The following is a 20,387-nucleotide window of genomic DNA, read 5'->3' on the forward strand; positions in this document are numbered from 1 at the left end:
GATCTTGCCGCACAGCCGGACTGCAGAGCCGCGCGGACTCGTGAGTGGCAGTGATAGTGACTAAGCATCCGACACAAGCGGCTCACTGTCTGCACCGATATTTCTTTTGGATGTCTGAAAAATGCAATGTTATTTCTCGCACCCGTCTCGTCGTGATGTCGCAGCGAAAAGGGAGAGGTTGTGGGGTCATTCCAGATTTTTCGAATCTAAGCACCCCTCCTCACTTTGGGCATCGCGATCATTAAAAAAGGGTGTGCTTAGAATCGAGTAAATACGGTAGTGGGTCGGATTGAGCGGGCGAGCGTGCGTGCGTGCGTGTGTTCGGACCGGCCGAGCCGGACCCGCTTGGCTCGGCGCGACCCTCCCTATGACCCATCGCGACCCGCTTGCAAAAGGCTGCCTGCCAAGCGGCGCGCAGTTAGCCGCGAAACACCGGGGCGCCCGCCCGCCGAATTCGGAAAGCTTTCGTAAGTGTTGTTTGCCATTGGCCCAGCGGCATTCGTTGATCGTATGTTCGGCATCGCGATTGGCTATAGCACCCGCTCTTAGGAACAGTTCTGGCGCACAAGAACTATAAATCTTTTGATTGGGCGGTGTCCAATTCCACGCGCCCGCGACCCGTTGCCCCCTTGAGTAAGAGAAACAGAATCTCTCTTGCGGGCTGCGTACGGCGGAAGTGACTGTGCCGAGCCGAAATGGGGCCAGCGGGTTCACGTTTATCTTGAAAACGTGTTGACTTGAAAGCAGAACACAGACATACGGACAGACAGACGGACAGACAGACGGACATACAGACAGACGGACATACAGACGGACAGACAGACGCACAAACAGACGGACAAACAGACGGACAGACGGACGGACAGACAGACGGACAGACAGACGGACAGACAGACGGACAGACAGACAGAGAGACAGACAGACGGACGGACGGACGGACACGCGTTTCGCCTGCATACATGCGTGTCTGTCTCTGTTATCTTCGTGGCATGGTTTCGGGTTAACGCGATCTCAAAATTAACCCTTCGAATACTTCAGCGCAAGCTGCTTAAACGCCAGACGGGGGAATGCGCGTCGTTGGTTGTCGGCGTTGTTCGCCCCCTGCGGCAGATGACGTTCTAGCGGCGCTTTTTCGCGGCTTCTGACCAAGCTGCCAAGAGTCACCGCCGCCACTTGTCTCTCGCGATGCCAGAGATCTCGCTTCGGCGCACCTGCAGCAGCGCCGCGGCTATAGAGATCGTCGCCACATGTGTCAGCAGCGCGTCCTCGTCGTCTTCGTCTCGGCTTTCTGAGCCGCCGTCGCAGCTGTTTGCGCCGACGAAGTGAGCGCAGCGCCGTCATTAGCGCGTCACCCCTGCGGTGACACGGCGGCCTGCTGCGGGGGCCCTCGCCTGACAGCGCGAAACCCGAGAACAACCTCCATCCTCTCCGTTCTTTTTCTGTTTCTTTGTAATGCTTCGGCGTTACGAGCGTCGAAGTGGAAAAAACGTGTATGTGGGAAGTGTGGGAAGCCGCCGGTCGAGTGATCCTCTTGAACAGCACTTTACAATAGTGTGAACACAGTTTACATCAGGTATCCGGGAAGCTCAAAGACGTGCATGTGACGTAATTCTCGGGCACGTCTTCCGCGTTAATGCCTCTGATCCCTCCCCCCCCCTCTCTCTCTCTTTCTCGAGTGTCAGAAAGGCGACGCATAAGCAGACTTACGATGCGGGGCTACCACAGAGCGAGCGCGAGGTGATTTCATTTCATTTATTTATTCTCCGAATTGCACACTACAGAGAGAGAGGAGCGTGTAGTTGAAGAACGGTTAGTCGCATGAAGCGGATGGAAACTGCGGTCTTGAATTGTTTGGCACCGATGATGGAGGTGATGTCGAGGTGGAAATGGGGTGGTCAGAGCCCGTGCTTGTGATCAGAACTTGGCTGGTGTCATCCTGCGAACTCATTCCTAGTGAATGATATGGCTTGTGAACTGTGCCTGCGCAATTTGTCAATTGCAGTATGCGCCTGGGGAAAAAAATAAGAGAAAGAAAAAGAGTGGAGGTATAAAATGAAAAGAACGGTTAAAAAATCAGTTAGTTTGCTTTTATTCATTTGTCAATCTCCCGTGCAAGTATAGAAACAATTTTGTGTGGAACCAAAAGAAATTTGTACAGGAACAAAAAGATGCCATAGTACTTCAATGAACTTGAACAAATGCTGCCACGAGGCGGTGGACTCTCGAGTACACTACGCGATGATCGCGCTGCTTGCTGCCTTGCTGTATACTGCCATTAATTGGCTAAGTGTGATGTGGAGCAGCATTCACTCTAAACTCATTTACACCCTCAAAAGATGGAATAAGGGTGTAAATCGGTTCATAACTCACACCCTTACGCCCTTTCTAAGTAAATAAGGGTGTAAATCGGTTTATAACTCACACTCTTACACCCGTTTTAAGCGAATAAGGGTGTAAATCGGTTCATAACTCACACTCTTACACCCTTTTTAAGCGAATAAGGGTGTAAATCGGTTCACAGCTCACACCCTTACACCCTTTTTAAGTGAATAAATGTGTAAATCTATTCATAACTCACACCCTTACACCCTTTTTAAGTGAGTAAGGGTGTAAATTGGTCTATGACTCAAACTTTTACGCCCGTACAGCATCTGACGCTGCGAATGCGAATAATTTGCGCTGAGGTTCTGCGCAGCGGGAATATTGGCGAGACGGAAAGAAAAAGTACAACTCCAATAAGAAGGCCAGTCACGTTGTAAACGTGCGCGTGAGTAGTTTGAGCGATGTGATTGATTTCTATGTAATCTGGTTTCTATGTAGTTGTCTTGCTGCTAATGGTATACGTCGAAGGTTATTACATAAACGAGAGGTGCAGTATCGCTCAAACGATGAAAGACAGTAACGCATCAGTGAAGAAACCGGCGCGGACCTGCACCCGCCACGGTTCATTGATAATGGCGTTCTACTGCCAAGCGCAAAGTCGCCGGGTGCGATTCCCGTCCGAGTCGACCGGACTTCGCTGGGAGCGACGTAGAAAAACAAACGCGCACGCACGCTCGTCTACCTAGAATTATGTGCTAGTTAAAGAACCTCAGGTTGGCAAAATTAGAGCATTGGGTGCTGAAATAGCTCGAGCGTTGCTTTACGGTTGGCCGCATGAATCAATGAAATCCGGCGTGGACTTCAAAATTGACGTTCTTTATTTTTCTCTTTCTTTTATTTTTAAATTTTTTTTCATGTACTGCATTTCTTCATCGTTCTATAGCTATGTTCGCGCTGACGTCTTTTGTGAAGAACCAATTAACCTGGCCCCGAGATTGTTCCGCGGATATCGAACCAATCTCCGTGTAGTTAGTTATGCACGCGAGCAGATTGCTGCGGCGCATACGAGGGAACATCGCCGGAATCCATCCACACGTCTTGACCCGGGCGGTCTCTGTTGAAGGATTCCCTATACACAGCCGCACCTCATTTCGCTCGTATCCCCCCCCCCCCCCCCCTCCTTCCCCGCAAGAACAGTGTTCATTTATGGCGGGCTCTTCTCCGTATCGCTATGCTCTCAGCGGGTGGTTCCATTCGGCTGCATTTGTTCTTCCCTGTGCATGAAAAAAAAAAAAAGGAATGCGGGGGGGACAGGGCCGCGGGTTAATGGGGTCGCATTGAGACACGCGCTCCGTAATTGTCCCTGTTTTTGTTCCCCGCGAACTCTCCTAGTTTCCTACTTTATTTTTCTTCTCTCTCTCTCTCTCTCTGAGAGCATTCCGGGCGCGCGCGCGCCAAGTGTGTCCCGATCGAATGCAAGCTCGCGCCGCTATCGCAAATTAACGCTGAATGGCTCCCAGAACAAAGGATCGCTCTTCAAGAGGGAGCGCCGATCAGTCCATTCCTTCTGCGAGTTTCATGCTTGTTTTCCCCCCCTCTTTTCATCTCTGGTTCGGTCGCGAATCGTTCACAAGGATGGCGTTGTTCGAGCACGTTTCGAAGACGAAGGGGGGGGGGATGTTAGGGAGGGGGGGGTGCACACTTCTATTCGCCCAAAACTGTATACACGCGTCTGCGGCGCCTCTGCTGAAATGGTGGATCCGATGGATTGACGGGGATGGTGCCCCCGTTGCCCCGTACCATCTTTCTTTTTTTTCTTTCGCAGTTCTTTCTGTTCCTTTTCGGTGGTGACATGCGGGGGGGTGGCGTCGTCTGAAAACGGAAGCGTCCCGCATGTGCTGCCACTAGCGCGGAAACACCTGGCAACGCTGTGCAGCGTAAGCGCTGTGAATAGCCGTCGTCGTGTGTAGCTTGGGAGAAGCAGCCACGCTGTCCATTTGAATCTCATTCCTCTCTCTCTCTTTCGGGGAAGGAGGGAGGGGAGGGCTGCGAAGCTCTGCAAGTGCTCCGTTTAGCCCAACGTTTTAGCCCCCTGCAGCCACTTCCCCCTCGGCCCTTCGCGCCGTGTGGTGCACATAATGGAGCCGCCGTTCGCCCGGGGTCGCTTCAGGACGTCGTCACCACGGGATTGGAGAGGCCGCCGGCGCATTTGTAGAGATGAGAGGCTCGAGAAAGGAATGTCATTGTGAACACACACGCACGCTTGGCACCCGCTCTCGTTTCTGCCGAAGCGGAGGCGCGATTATTCGTACGCGTCCTTTCCCGCATCGCAGCCGTGCGACACGGCGGAGTGCTACCGCTGACGAACGCCTTGCGCGTGTGCGCGGGATCTTGTCGTGAATGCATCGAGGAGTCGATGGAGCGTGCATGATTAGCGAAGTGTTGCTATCCGAGCGTGCTTCTTCGTATGGCCTATAAAACGATCTGACACTGGAATGGCGCTTTTGTTGGGCCGGGGCCACCGGCTTGCTCTTCCGAAACTTCGCGGTTCGGTTTGTTGCTATATTTAGCATCCTACTACAATGATATGCCGATGAAAAAGAGTAATAAAAGCTCGACACGCCCTTTGCGGTGCATTTCGGGCTGTTCTCGAAGTGATCTAAGGCGCGCCTTCTGAAATATTGTAAAAGTTTTCTCGAAAGCCCGAAGGAAACCTTGAAGCCAGTGATGGTCCTGCAGTGTATTCACGTGGGGCAGCCGCATGAAGGCCGCTTCCGCGTGCTGCAGGGAAGACGATGAGAGGGATTGGCTTACAAAGCGACAGGGGCACTGCTACGTTTCGTCAAAGTGACTGGCCTCAGTGACCGATTATAGGCGCGAAGTTATGGACATCCGCACGTATTCACACCGATAGTACCTTCTTCCCTCCCTCGCTCTCCTTTCTTTTCTTCCCATAAACCCCTTCCCCCTGTGTAGGGTAGCAAACCGGACGTTCGTATGGTTGACCTACCTACCTTTCCTTCCTCCTCCTCCTCCTCCTCCTCCTCCTCCTCCTCCATGAGAAGACTAAGTGTAAATATAGCTCAGGTAAATATAGTTGCACGTAAAATGATTGCTTGAAGATGCGCGTTCCTCGTATATACGCGCGAAAGAACACCACAATGGCCGCAACGTCGGCAGTTTCACTTCGGCTACTCGCGATGGAACGTCGTGTGTACGTGTGTATGTTCACATCGCGCGTGATTTGTGTTGTCTACGGCGCCAAGGTGCGCATATGCGCTGCCGCAAGCATCAAGACCACGTGAGTGCCAGCTCGCGGCCGCCAGCCAGCATGGCAGTATCTCAGGTATCACGCCGGTATTGTATTACGCTGGCCCGGACACTGGAGTATGCTGGAAGCAAAGCAGTGTGTGTCTGGGCTCCGTTGAGACTGCCTCGTTTAGGCCCTTCCCTCCGAGCACTACAATGCGCTCTCGACGCCTTAGCAGTGTTTCTTTTTTTTTTCTTTCGAAACAAGCGTCGAATATGTGAAGCTTTACGATTACTCATGCGAAAGAATTTGCTCATTTTAATATTTTGTCCGCGTCACGCCTATCTAGCATATGTGCAGTGACAGGTGATCATTAAAGATAATGCCGGTGGGGTGGTGGGTACATTGTAAAATAATTTATACCCTTAAAAGTGAACAAAGGTGTAAATATCTTTGTAACTCGCACTGGTATACACCCTTTATGGGTGTAAGGGTGCGAGAAATATAGACCGATTTGCGCCCTTATTTTATGTTAAAGGTTTAAATTAATTTAGGATGTGGTGTGGCGTCTCGGAAACATTTGCGTTAATCGGCGCTTTGGCTCCGGCTGTACCGTCCCGAAAAATGATCGATTGCGGCGAGTACAACTGAACGACGCTCTGGGTTGGACAGAATCCAAACGTTTAAGCGATTGAAGATAACGGTTTATGTTATTGGGCTGTAAAATAAATAAGTATAAAGGGATTCGTTAATTAATCAGTCAATTAATTAGTTATTTAATCAGTCAATTAATTAGTTAATTAATCATTGGTTCGTGCTTAAAGGGGCATCGCAAAAAGCTTAAATGGGGTGCTACTCTCGTCGCCAGTGGCGTAGCTACGTCGTCTGGCACCCGGGGCCCTTAGCTCTTCTGTCCCGTAACCCCCCCCCCCCCCCCCTGGTGTGTGCAGTCGAGGAAGGCGAGGATATCGACAATTTTCGGGTGTCTTCAGACGTATACGTCACCCCCTCCCCCCCCCCCTACTGGCCCCGTGCACTCCCCCCCCCCCCCCCACCCCCGTTGCTACGCCACTGCTCGTCGCGCATTGAAGACCATGTATACGTCAGAGGAATGCGCTCCCCATCCCGCTTCCTCTGCTCGTCCGTGGGACGCCTTCACCGCCGTTGCGACCGCGTCGTTCGCTGCGGGCTCGATTTACGGCGCTTGCGTCGGCATGGCGGAATCGGAATCCGTGCTTCCTCCGCCCGGCACGCATGCGGGCATTTTCGGGAGTCTGATTGCGCGGCGTGTGTGACCCTTCCTGTTTACGGCGTCGTTCACAGCCGGTTCGTCGTTTCGGGTCCAAACATACGCTGCTTTCTTCGTGCTTAGATATATATGGCGCCTACATATATTTAGCATACCACTGCTATCTCGCGACACTGCCTCGTATGGGCCCCATTTCACGCTTCGCGTCCATACAGGCTGCCTGTCGTTGTACCTTGCGTGTAGTGCGTCTTTTTTTTTTATTAGCTTGTCCGTAAACTTCCTACAATAGCGTTTACGGGATTGCCCGGCCCACTGCAGCCGTGGATGTCCGGCCGCGTATGCAAAGCTGGCAGTGACGACGTGTGCCGCTTTATCCAACTGTGTACAATGCGTTTGAGATGCGTTATTTCCGTTGCGTGACTGCTCTCGTCGAAAGAAAAATCATAAATTGATTACATGTTAGCGATTGTTCCGCTATATCAACGCTTTACACCGGCATTTTAAGTAGAATGTCGTTGGTCTTACCATTACCCATATGTATATGTCTTCTGGTTAAACAGAACTTTTTGTTGGGCTACTTGGTGCATGTTACTGAAGTACTAAAGCGCCAAACAGACGACACAAGAAGAGACACGGACAAGCGCTCGTCCGTGTCTCTTCTTGTGTCGTCTGTTTGGCGCTTTAGTACGTCTGCTTAAACGTTGCTTGACTAGGTAGCGCCATCAGCGTTGTTGCTGCTCTATAGACCTCTCCGATAACGCGATATGTATTGCGGAAATGGGAAAGATGTTTAAGGGCAAGCTGAAGCTTTTATTTCCGTGGAGCAGCGCGTAAAATGATGGTTTGCGCTTAGAAGGAAATTCCAGCAATTCCCGAGAAGGAAAGCAACGAAAGCGTTCGTTCGAAGAAAGGAATTACGCGGCCAAAGGCGTTGCGTTTGTTTCGGTGAGGGCGTTTTAAGTACCGCTTACTGTTTCTCGTCGCAATTTCGCAGCGAACAGAGCCGCTAACGAACGCATCTGTAGCACGTAGTACAGATGGCTGTATACTCTATAAGCCAGCAGGATTAATATGAAAGCTGTCCTTTGTGCGAGCCATTCAGCGAGACAGCAGCTACAGCGGCAGTAGCCCGCACGGTCAGCCAAGTTCGCAATCAAAGCGCGCGCGACCGCGTTCCGGTCATCATCATCATCATCATCATCAGCCTGGTTACGCCCACTGCAGGGCAAAGGCCTCTCCCATATTTCTCCAACAACCCCGGTCATGTACCAATTGTGGCCATGCCGTCCCTGCAAACTTCTTAATCTCATCCGCCCACCTAACTTTCTGCCGCCCCCTGCGACGCTTCCCTTCCCTTGGGATCCAGTCCGTAACCCTTAATGACCATCGGTTATCTTCCCTCCTCATTACATGTCCTGTCCATGCCCATTTCTTTTTCTTGATTTCAACTAAGATGTCATTAACTCGCGTTTGTTCCCTGACCCAATCTGCTCTTTTCTTATCCCTTAACGTTCCCTTGCGTTCCGGTAACGCACCGTTTTTCGCCATCTACATGTGTAGTCGCCTCGAAGCGAGTGATATTTTTCTTTCCTCGTCTCCGCGGTCTGCCTGGGCCGTGTTGTGACGGAGCGCTGCTGCAGCCGCCGACGATCAAGCCCCCCCCCCCCCCCCCTCTCTCTCTCTCTTTCTCTCTCACTCTCTCGTTCGTTCCCGCAGTTTTCCGCCAGCGTCCCGCGGGCCACCGGCGCCACTTTCCAGTTTGACCGATGACTTCACCGTTGGCGACGCGTCCCCTCGCATTTCGCTTTTCTTTCCTTACGTGTTCTTTCCTTACGTTTTTCTTTCCTTACGCAAAACACACGCATCCGCGTTGTGTTTTGCGCGCGGTCCTTCCTTATCCTTCCGCACGAGCATCTGGCGTCCGGCTCGCGCTTGCCGCCGTATCGCGCGCAAGCTCTTGGCGTTCTCTCGTGAACGGCTTGAGAGAGAGAGAGAGAGAGAGAGATGTAAGTGGGAGAGAAGGAAATTGAGGAGACAAAGGCTGAAGAAGATAAAAAAACTGAAAAAATGACAGCGCGCGCGCGCTCTTGGCGTTCTCTCGTGGACGGCTTGAGAGAGAGAGAGAGAGAGAGAGATGTAAGTGGGAGAGAAGGAAATTGAGGAGACAAAGGCGGAAGAAGATAAAAAAAAAACTGGAAAAATGACAGCGAAAGGGTGAAACGTAGCCACGCAGCAGCAGAAGCTCGCGCAGCTGACGCCGCGGACCCGCCGTCGCTGTGCGCGTGAAAAGATAAATCTTGCGCGCTGGGGAGGGGAGAGGGCCAACCTAAACGGTCCTTCGCGAAGGACGAGCGATGGGCTCACCGCGAGTCCGAGGTAGCGTCTTCCTCGGCGGAACACGCGTAGTCGTGAAACAAAAAAGGCGGGCCTCTCTCGCTCGACGAGCGGTGTGCGGGTGCCGCGTTTTTAAAGCTAAAAAAAGAAAGAAAAGAAAACAAGAATAAAGATCGCCGCGGAATGTGATAAAGGCCCGCGCGAAGGAAATCGCCGGTCGGTGGTGGGGCTGGTCGACGGCGCGATGCGGCGGCGGCGAACGAGAAAGCAAGTGAGACGGCAGCGGGCTTCCTTCGGTCGTCGCGCGTTATCGTTGGCATTATGTAGAAGAGTCCGCTGCTGCTGCGGCCGCCGTCGCAAGCCGCGCAGGGGAGAAGGGAGGCGCTGTGACGGCGTTTTGTAGCCGGCGCTCGCCGCGGTCCTCCGGTTTCAAACCTCGCGAGGCCCCGCGGCCCACTGAATAATGTATCGGCCTCGATTTATGGCGCCCCTGCGGCTCCAGGTTTCTTTTATTTTTTTTCGTTTTTTTTTCTTGTTTTCATTCCTTAGGCTTCGCCGCAAGGCGTCCGGGCCCTTCCTTGGCGCTCCGTAGCTCACCGCATTGGAAGCCGCTATCGGTGCGCTGCGCGTGCGAGGAGCCAAGTATCCGGGGCGGTCTATACCGATTAACATCGTGCGCGCGGGCGTCGTCGTCATAGACCTCCGATTTTCCTCTCCCGAAAGGAGAAATTGTCGTCCACCCAACGGTATAGTTGAAGCTGCAAAGTGATGCCCGCGTGGTCTTGTCTGTTTTTTTCTTTCTTCCCCTTTTGTAGCTTCGGCTACTGTTGGATGGATGACGAGTTCCCCCCTCCCTTTCGCGATCCTTCTCCCGCCTCGCTGACTTCCGCGGAAACTGATTTTGCAATTTTCCTCTCCCTGCCCGCTCGCGCACACAGTGTACTTGCGAATTTCCTCGCCACCTCGCACCGTTGCATTTCTGTCTTGTGCTTCCCACTGGTGGTAACCTTCCCGCTTGACATTCTTCAGAGTAGCTTGGGAAGATTAACGTACTCGGCTTGTCGTTCGGCGGTCACGCAATTCCAGTGTCCAGATACGAGAGTTCTGCTTCTCGGAACTGGCGGAACCCGGGGGCTGGATACCGGGGGGGGGGGGGGGGGGCGGTCAGCCCCCGTTGTAGTCAGCCCCCGTTGTATTCAGTTGTAGGCTAGGGGCCTGGGCCCCCCGCGAGACATGCCGGCTGACAGTAGTGAGCGTGCTGCAGGAACCCGTCCCCCTATTTTCTCCATACTTTGATAAGGGCCCTCCCCCTATAGGGTTACCTCGAATCCCCCCTTGCTCCTCAGGCCGCTCACGTGGGACGAGCACGTACTTGGTAGCGCCGGAAAACTGCTTCTCAACTTGCACTTAACGGAACAAATATTGGCCGCACAGCGAGGCGGTGACCAGAAACGACCTGAAGTGCAACGAAGATGCATTGGGCCTCAACCCCGCGGAGTTCGTTCGCCGATTTGTGATCGAGCAGTTTGCGGCGACTGTGGTTCTCCTTCCGAATCGCTTGGGTTAGCTTCTCATCACTACTGCCATGCTCAGCCCGGAACACTGCAAATAGCTTTGACGTCATCGTGGCCGCCGTGTTTGTTCTAGCACGTTTGAAAGCTGCGTCCGTGACCACGTTAAAGCTATCTGTAGCGAAAGCGCAATGCCCAGCCCACAGTCTCGTGCTCAGCCAACGCCTCCTACACATTGCACAAGGCTGGTGTGCACTTCGATTCATGACGTCACATGCTACCCTGCCCGACTGCGGTAGAATCTGACGAGGACGGTTCCGATCAAGCCGCAGTGATCTGCTGGAGTGCTGATGCGCGTTCCGGGGAGCCGCATGCTATACGAGCCTCGATCATATCTCTCGCTTACTTCTTTTAGCCGCACTCGCCGACGCTCCAGCCCCGGTTAAATAACGCCTTACACAACCGCATCTACGGTACAGCGCAACCCGCAGCAATTGAGAGGTTCCCGGGATCGTCGTGTTCTCGTTCCACGTTCGAATATATATATATATATATATATATATATATATATATATATATATATATATATATATATATATATATATATATATATATATAACGCGAAGAAAGAGGGTTCACCGAGGGGCCCGATTTTTATTATTCATAAGAAGCCAGCACGGACACCAAGAACAACATAGAGGAAATTACTTGTGCTTGGTAAATGAAATAAAGAACCGATAAATTAATGGAAATTAAAGTGCATGAAAAGACAACTTGCCGCAGGTGGGAACCGAACCCACAACCTTCGTATGTCTTTCTTTTCATCCACTTTAATTTCCATTAATTGATCGGTTCTTTATTTCATTTACTAAGCAGAAGTAATTTCCCCCATGTTGTCCTTGGTGTCAGTGTTCGTTGGCTTCTTATGATATATATATATATATATATATATATATATATATATATATATATATATATATATATATATATATATATATATATATATATAATGTCCTGCACACACACACAGCCGTTCGTGGTTTGGCCGATCGGAGGAGAAGAGGGGGGCTAAGTATGGACAGCTGGGCTAGTTGGTTTTGATTAGCATTTCGAAACGTCGTTCCAGCGCACAATTGAACACGGACGAGGAGAGAAAGACAAACACGAACGCCGGTTGTCGTTCTCCAGAGGGGGGAGCGATCGGAGTTTATTGGCGCCTCTCGCGAGGGGTCAAAACGGCGAGCGGTGGCGGCCCGGCGCGTTTTTCCGGCGGCGTCACTCGCCCTCGGCTTTGGCCGCGGCCGCCGTGGTCTTCCGCCTGCGCCTGCGGGTGGCGGTGGTGACGCGGGCGGCGCCGGCGCCCGTGGTCTTCTTCTTTCGCTTGCGCGCGGTGGTCGCGTTTTCCTCCTCGTCGGCGCTCGCGTCCAACGTGGCGACGGCCGGCGTCTCCTCGCGGGTGGTGGTCCTCCTGCGGCGCCAACGAAGAGCGACGGAGGGGCTTTCTCATTATAGACGTTTAGCTTGTACGCTAATCCGGTAAACGGGAGCGGTTTGGGCGGGTTACCGGATGGTCGGGGCGTAAACGTGAGCGGTGAAGCCGCCTGGTGTTGTAGAGCTCAACCAGACAAACGCATAGCTAAGACTGCAGTAACTCACCATATCCTGCTTCGCCACTCGTGCAAATTTTTGGCAGCGGCATAATTGTGAACACGATTACGCCACTGTCGAATATTTACCCCAGCAGCTAAGCAGAATACAGTAATTAGCTCTGTGGTTGTGTGGTTGAGCTTTGCGCCACCAGCTGGCGTCACCGATCGGGCCGCTCACCTTTACGCCCCCGCTAAACCGGAAAACCGCCCGCGCTTCCCCGGATACCGGACACGCTAAACGTTCCTATTAAGAGGAAGCTTTACCTCGAGTGCTCCTATCTAAATGCATGTAAAAGGAGAATTCGTTTTTCTCGGCAACCACTGCACCAAATTTGACGAGGTTTGTTGCATTTAAAAGACAAACTTAAAATCTGGTGACTGTTGGTTTCAAATTTTCGAGTTAGGTCGTAAATTTTTTTATTAAAAATTGGCAAAAATCGAAAATTTTCGAAAAACGAAACTATCAAGTTTACAACTCTGTAACTCAACCACTAAAATTGATAATACAATTCTGTGAATAGCATCTAATAGTACATCTAAAGCGGACAAAATTGATATGTTGCACATGAATATAAAAAAAAATTAATCGTAGGGAAATACAACTTTTGCAAAACCGTTGTAACCAACGTAACAAATTCACGTAAGATGTAAAATGACATATTGAATTTGTCCGCTTTGAATGATCTAATGGATGCCGTTTACAGAAGCGCGATATCAGTTCTTGATGCAGAGCTATGACTTTGTAAACTTCGTGCTTCTATTTTTTTCAAACGGTCAAATATTTGAAAATCGTATTAAGAAAATTCAAGCCCTAAATCGAAATTCCGCTTCCAACAGTCACTAGAATTTAACTTTCTCTTTCAAATGCAACAAATTTCATCAAAATCGGTCGAGGAGTTATCTCATAAAAACGTTTTTGCGTTTTACATGTATTTGAACAGGCCGCGTCGGAGTTGGGCCCGAGCTAAAGCTTCCTCTTAAAGTGGAAAGTTGGGCGAGTTTGGCATACATTCGTAACGGGAACAGCGCGAACAAGACGACGACACAGGATTCGTGTGGATTCTTGTGTATCTCTCTAAAAGTGAAGGCGGATTGCACCCTTAGGGTTTTGAGAGAGAGACAGAGAAAAACCTTTATTGATTCTATCAAGGGGTTTAGCGGTGAGCCGTTTTGCGCTTGCTGCCTGGCTCTTCAGCATGGGTGTGCCCCTATTCCAGGGCTCCACTGAGCCTGGCCACTTCGCACGCGTGCTGCACCATTGCCCTTTGGGCGGTGAGCGCGCTGCTGGTGAGCAGGCCCTCCAATTGCTCCGCACTCGGGTTTTTTATGTTTATGGAATGTGTAGTTATGCTTACATTCCCGTGTTATGTGGTAAAGAGTTGGTATTTCTCCGCACCAAGGGCAGGAGTTTCTGTATTGTGTCGGGTACATTTTAAAAGCTTTTGGAGCTTTCACTTTTGGGACACACGTCAGCGCTAGGTGTGCAAGGGTGTCAGCTTTCTCGTTTCCATCAATTCCTACGTGTGACGGAATCCATTGAAACCTTATGTCGCCTGCTTCAACACCACCACCACCACCACCACCACCAAGACGACGATGACGGAGTGTCCTTTCACTCCGTCGTCGTCTTGTTCGTGCTGTTCGCATTACGAAGGAGACAGGCTTGCGCGCTGTTCGTAGCATGGTTTTGTCACGAGGACAAAAGTGTGTGATCTGCGATGCCCGCATCGCGGGATGAGTGTGTCGAGATGGGGAAGTGATGTTCGCGCGGAGAAAGTTGACATCTTGAAGTGAATGTTCAGGGCGTATGTACGCCGCTTCGCGAACGAGAAGAAGGGCGGACCGGGGTGCCCGTGATTTTGCTTATGGCCGCAACCGAATGAAGCCGATTGACAGATAACGAAGCCAAGTAAATTTGCGTCGGCAAAATTATTTGTACTTTCAATTCAAGTGTAGAAACGGTAAGTTAAAGGGAAAGGAAACTGAACGAAGGGGATGCCAATAAGTCATCATCACCGTCATCATAACTTCCAGTCCTAAATTGTTGAGCAAAACGTGAACAAGGTGAATGCAGGAGCCAACGTATCGACAAGTGTACTTGTCTTCTTCAAGGAAGCGTTGAAGAAGACAAGTCTAGTTGTCGAAACGTTGGCTCCTGCATTCACCTTGTTCACGTTTTGCTCATCGTCTTGAATTTCCATTTCCCGCATTCCCCGTCTTTTCTCTCGAGTCCTAAATTGAGTAACTTATGGAATATATTTTAGGGAAATAATCTTATTTCAGGATTATTTATTTATTAACTAAAGAAGAGAGTTATCGCTTGGTTGGTGTTGTTGTCATTTCTTATTTTGCGACATAGTTTCCTTCAGCGCGAAAAAAAAAATTGCAGAAATACGGAGGGCCCATGAGTGGTAGCGTTAGACTGACGAATTCTGATAAATCAAAGACGTGCAAGGAAGCCACCATATATGCGCGAACAATCACGAACCGTGGGTTCTACAGGTCGATAATAGGCGCAGAAGAAAGGTACAAGTGATTGAGCTTAGAAGTAGCCGACACCACCCCATTTTAAAGGGGACGCGCTTGATGTCCATTCATCCGTCACATTTTGCAATGACGGCATTTCGAGCCAATCGCACAGGCCGCAGCGACCCCCCGGGCCAGTCAGTCAGAGCTGATAAGATGGCGAATTGTACAATATGGCGCGGGACATTAAGGTTGTCCGAAATCTACCATCATCATCAGCCTGGTTACGCCCACTGCAAGGCAAAGGCCTCTCGCATACTTCTCCAACTACCCCGGTCATGTACTAATTGTGGCCATGTTGTCCCTGCAAACTTCTTAATCTCATCCGCCCACCTAACTTTCTGCCGCCCCCTGCTACGCTTCCTTTCCCTTGGAATCCAGTCCGTAACCGTTAATGACCATCGGTTATCTTCCCTCCTCATTAATGTCCGGCCCATGCCCATTTCTTTTTCTTGATTTCAACTAAGATGTCATTTACCCGCGTTTGTTCGCTCACCCAATGTGCTCTTTTCTTATCCCTTAAAGTTACACCCATCATTCTTCTTTCCATAGCTCGTTGCGTCGTCCTCAATTTCAGAAGAACCCTTTTCGTAAGCCTCCAGGTTTCTGCCCCATGCGTGAGTACTGGTAAGACACAGCTGTTATACACTTTTCTCTTGAGGGATAGTGGCAACCTGCTGTTAATGATTTGAGAATGCCTGCCAAACGCCCCCCAGCCCATTCTTATTCTTCTGGTTATTTCAGTCTCATGATCCGGATCCGTGGTCACTACCTGCCCTAAGTAGAATTATTCCCTTACCACTTCCAGTGCCTCGCTACCTATCGTAAACTGCTGTACTCTTCCGAGACTTTTAAACATTACTTTAGTTTTCTGCTGATTAATTTTTAGACCCACCCTTCTGCTTTGCCTCTCCAGGTCAGTGAGCATGCATTGCACTTGGTACCCTGAGTTACTAAGCAAGGCAATATCATCAGCGAATCTCAAGTTGCTAAGGTATTCTCCATTAATTCTTATCCCCAATTCTTCCCAATCCAGGTCTCTGAATACCTCCTGCAAACACGCTGTGAATAGCATTGGAGAGATCGTATCTCCCTGCCTTACGCCTTTCTTTATTGGGATTTTGTTGCTTTCTTTATGGATTACCGCGGTGGCCATGGAGCCTATATAGATATATTTCAGTATCTTTACATATGGCTCGTCTACACCCTGATTCCGTAATGCCTCCACGACTGCTGAGGTTTCGACAGAATCAAACGCTTTCTCGTAATCAATGAAAGCTATATATCAGAGTTGGTTATTTTCCGCACATTTCTCGATCACCTGATTGATAGTGTGAATATGGTGTATTGTTGAGTAGCCTTTACGGAATCCTGCCTGGTCCTTTGGTTGACAGAAGTCTAAGGTGTTCCCGATTCTATTTGCGATTACCTTAGTAAATACTTTGTAGGCAACGGAGACTAAGCCGATCGGTCCACAATTTTTCGAGTCTTTGGAGTCCCCTTTCTTATGGATTAGGATTATGTTAGCGTTCTTCCAAGATTGCGGTAAGCTCGAGGTCATGAGGCATTGCGTATACAAGGTGGTCAGTTTTTCTGGGTGATGTGTAGATGCATGCCATATGTATGCATCTATATGTATGCAGATAGATGCAACTGTTGCTTTAAACATTGTATAACATCGTAAGTGTCTTTAGCAGGAGGTCCCGATACAGTCTGTGACTATCGGACCTCCTTATGTATACTAGGCACATGCAATTATCTGTATTTTTACTAATGAATAAATAAATAAATTGTAAATAAAAAATGGCTGTGGCTTAGCTAAGGTTAAGCCAAGGATGCGAAGCATACTAGCCTTTATTTTAACGGGTCAGCGTTAAGGAGCTCGTGTCGCAGAAAAGCCGGTGTCGTCGGCGTCGGCGTCCCAGCAGGCACTGGGATCCCAGCAGTGCCTAGTGCCGATAAATCCCAGCAGCAGTGCCGATAAATCCCAGCAGGCACTGGGATCCCAGCAGTGCCTAGTGCCGATAAATCCCAGCAGCAGTGCCGATAAATCCCAGCAGGCACTGGGTGGGAATCGAACCAGGGTCTCCGACGAAGACGTTACCACCGAGCCACGAGTTCGATGCTTCAAAGCGGTACAAAAGCGCCTCTAGTGAACGCGGTGTTGCCTTAGAAACGAGCTGTTTCTAAAGCTCAGGCGTGCGTCGCTTGCTCAGGCGCACATTTCTTTGTCGCGCCGAACGCTGCTGCGTTGCTCGACGCTCACCGCGTCCGATGCGGGGCGCGTAGTCGCTGCGCCGTAGCCCATACACCCCTTGGCGGGTCGACGGGAACGCTGTCGCGTTCCACTCTTGAAGGCGAAGCTTAAGCGTCCGCTTTGCAGCTGTTATGACGTCATATGGTAGCTACGCGACCGCGCGCGGCGCAGCAAGGAAGAGCGTGGTTGTGCGGCTAGTATGCTTCGCATAATAAATTGAAGAAGAACAAGAAGGTTATTTTTACCACATAAGTACACTGATATATACAACGTGGTAGGGATGGCAGGATAAAAGCTGCATAACGGCAGCTTGACTAGTCCTACCTCCCCATGAACAACAGGCAGCAACATGGCAAGATATTCATAGTACATTCTTGTGGCAAGGTCAATATATAGATATTCACAGACGCATATATATACACACATTTATACATATATATATACATACACACATGCATATACGCATACATGTATGCATGAAAAACAGAAATGACAACTTCGAAATAGCAAGGAAATACTTTTCAACCTCTCTTTGTATATATATGCATGCTTTGTAATTATATGCATGCATATATATGCATGCATATAATTGTATATATTTGCATGCTATATGTATGCATACCTAGCCCGTTTGGTAGCGTTGGCGGCGGCGCTGGTGGCGTCGTCGGCGGCGGCGGTGGTGGTGGTGGTGGTGTCAGCGCGGTACTTTGCCGGCGGTGGCGTCTCGGTGTCGGCCACGGTGGAAGCGTCCTCGTAGTCGCCGGCGCTCCTCCGGGCGGCGGCGGCCATCTTCGCTCGGGCCACGTCGTTCATCGAGTTGCCGAGCACCGCCCCGGCCACGATGGCGCCCACCGCTAGCGTGGCCACGACCGCGTAGAAACCCCACGGCGGCGGCCGAATCTCTCGGCGCGGAGGCGGCTGCTCTTGGTCGCCGCCGGCCTGCCCGCCGGGTGGCCCCAAGCCGGCGTCGTACTCTGCGTACACTGAGTGAGCTTCAGTGAACTGTTAATTGTGCGCACGTTCAAAATCACTCATTCGGATCAAATCTATAGGGGCACGTACCCCTCGATCCGCGTGCGGTGCGCGTATAGGGTCGAGCTCCAGATTTTGTGCACTGTACACTCTTGAAACTGTTGCACCCTTTGGGGTGTATATTTGTCCCACAACAATAATCGTCATATGCCCTGCTTGCGTTTCCTTTCTTGAAAACTCGGCGCTCGCTACTTTCCTGTCGAGAATGCTGCGTCACACTGATAACGCGCATGCCGTTCGTGACTGGGAAGTACCGGGCTCGCAGCGTTAAAGCAGGGAAACGCGGGCAAGACAGATGACGATTATTGTTGTGGGACAAGATAAGCCCCAAAGGGTGTAAATGTTTCTAAGAGTGTAAAATAATTGACACCCTAAATAGTGAAAAAGGGTGTAAATTTGTCTATAACTCACACCCTTAGGGTTTCCGTTATTTAGATAACACCCTAAGGGTGTGAGTTATAGACACATTTACACCCTTTTTCACTTTTAAGGATGTCAATCATTTTACAGTGTGGACCACGCGATATGAGAAGAAAAGCTCCGCAGCCTCGCCACGCGTGGAGCCCGGTAATTTGAATTAATTCCAGTCTCTTCTTGCTCCGTAACCTCAACGCAAGAGGTCACGTGTCGGGCCACCACTGAGCAAGGGGCTGGCTTCCAGTTTCAGTTTATTATTCATTCAAAAAAACAACGAGTAAATAACGAGTAGTATGCAGACGAAGGTCCCAAAGTCGATGTCTGTAACGGTACCCTTACATTCGCGGAGCATTCGCTTGCCAAGGCTGGCTGCGTTACGTAATGCTCTCTCCGAACTTTTTCCTTCCTCCATTGCGAAATCCCAGTGACGCAGGTGCCACGAAGACAATCGACGAGGCATTCCACTTTTTCGGGAATTTGCTAGGCTGTGGCGAGCCCCCAACGTGTAGTATAGAGGGAAAAGGTAGCGCTTTGTACGCCGAAGTCAAGGAAACCCTTCTCTCGATGTATGTGCAACGTCTGCTGCTGTGCCACAGAGAAAGCCCATATTGCTACGCATTCAAAGATGAGACGCCGTGAACCTGCACAGTAGTAGTGGTTTAATGGGGAAGTGACGCTTAATTTCCGCAGCCTGAAGTGAAGCGAAGATGCCTGGGCCTCAACCCCGCGGATTCCGGCAAGCGCCAGGGAAAGTGGGAAATATAGGTGAGAGGAAGGGAAGGAGAAGGGAATCGGGAGTCTCGTCCGTTCATTGAGGAGGCCGGTGATGGAGGCAGTGATCCCCTTCGCCGCCTGAAACTCCAAGAGGCTGTGGATAGATCGAAGGGGGGGGGGGGGGGAGGGGGCGACGGGAACAAGAGGTCGCTGGGTGTCACAGCAGGTAGGCCCTGTTGCCCGATGACCCTTGAGCTCTCCTGTGCCAGCGCTGGCAATTCACAGAGGTGGTGCTCCAAGGGTCTCCGGGTCGCCGCAAAATCACCGCAGGCCGTTGAGATGGAGCGTTCCTTGGCGTACATCCGCGTCGCCGTCCAGACGCGGCGCGGGCGAAGTCGAAGCACAACAACGTTCCAACATCCGCAGAGAGATAGTGATCTAAGGAAAGGAAGGACCACAGCGGCGTCGAAGCACAAACGGAAAGAGCGCCAACGTGGCGAATCTCTTCTCCACTTCCAGGTGCCTTCCCCCTCCTCCGGCGCTCGCTACCTTGCGGCGGCAAACGTAATCTCGCCGATTTGACAGACGTGACACACTACACTTGCGCGTAAAAACTATTAAGAACCGGCGCTGTCCAGAAGGCGCTACGAAAGCTCTAATGTGCAACTAAAATTTGCTGACACCCGCCGTGGTTGCTCAGTGGCTATGGTGTTGGGCTGCTGAGCACGAGGTCGCGGGATCGAATCCCGGCCACGGCGGCCGCATTTCGATGGGGGCGAAATGCGAAAACACCCGTGTGCTTAGATTTAGGTGCACGTTAAAGAACCCCAGGTGGTCAAAATTTCCGGAGTCCTCCACTACGGCGTGCCTCATAATCAGAAAGTGGTTTTGGCACGTAAAACCCCAAATATTATTATTAAAATTTGCTGACGCCGTCTGGTATAGGGCGTCTGCGAAGATGGCACAATGCATTTAACGATAACGGGCGTGCGCTTGTATTTAAACGTTTGCTTAGCCCGATGCGCCCAGCCATGCCATGCGCGTTGCGCCGAGCGCATTCGCTGCTGCGTCCTAGCCCGTCGGTTTCCTGTGAAGGGAAGAGTCGCGAAAAGTGTGTCTCGACATG

The 20,387-nt window shown here is 50.8% G+C and overlaps 2 protein-coding genes across 3 annotated transcripts in view; one reads left to right on the forward strand and one right to left on the reverse strand.

Moving 5' to 3' along the window:
* Nucleotides 1-20,387, forward strand: part of Trim9 (E3 ubiquitin-protein ligase Trim9) — a 258,926-nt gene that overhangs the window by 69,797 nt on the left and 168,742 nt on the right. The window lies entirely within an intron of this gene.
* LOC139047346 (non-homologous end joining protein Ku-like) overlaps nucleotides 11,841-20,387 on the reverse strand; it is a 9,152-nt gene continuing 605 nt past the window's right edge. Inside the window, exons 2-3 of one of the 2 annotated variants that reach the window (XM_070521168.1) lie at nucleotides 17,721-18,081; nucleotides 11,841-12,134 (exon numbers count right to left, since the gene is read on the reverse strand). In XM_070521168.1, the coding sequence (XP_070377269.1) occupies nucleotides 11,942-12,134; nucleotides 17,721-18,081 (554 nt within the window). In that variant the 3' untranslated portion in view covers nucleotides 11,841-11,941. The remainder of the gene's footprint in view (nucleotides 12,135-17,720; nucleotides 18,082-20,387) is intronic. The other variant, XM_070521169.1, reaches the window with a different exon arrangement.

This window comes from Dermacentor albipictus, chromosome 7, assembly GCF_038994185.2.
Source record: "Dermacentor albipictus isolate Rhodes 1998 colony chromosome 7, USDA_Dalb.pri_finalv2, whole genome shotgun sequence".
NCBI classification, from domain to species: domain Eukaryota; kingdom Metazoa; phylum Arthropoda; class Arachnida; order Ixodida; family Ixodidae; genus Dermacentor; species Dermacentor albipictus.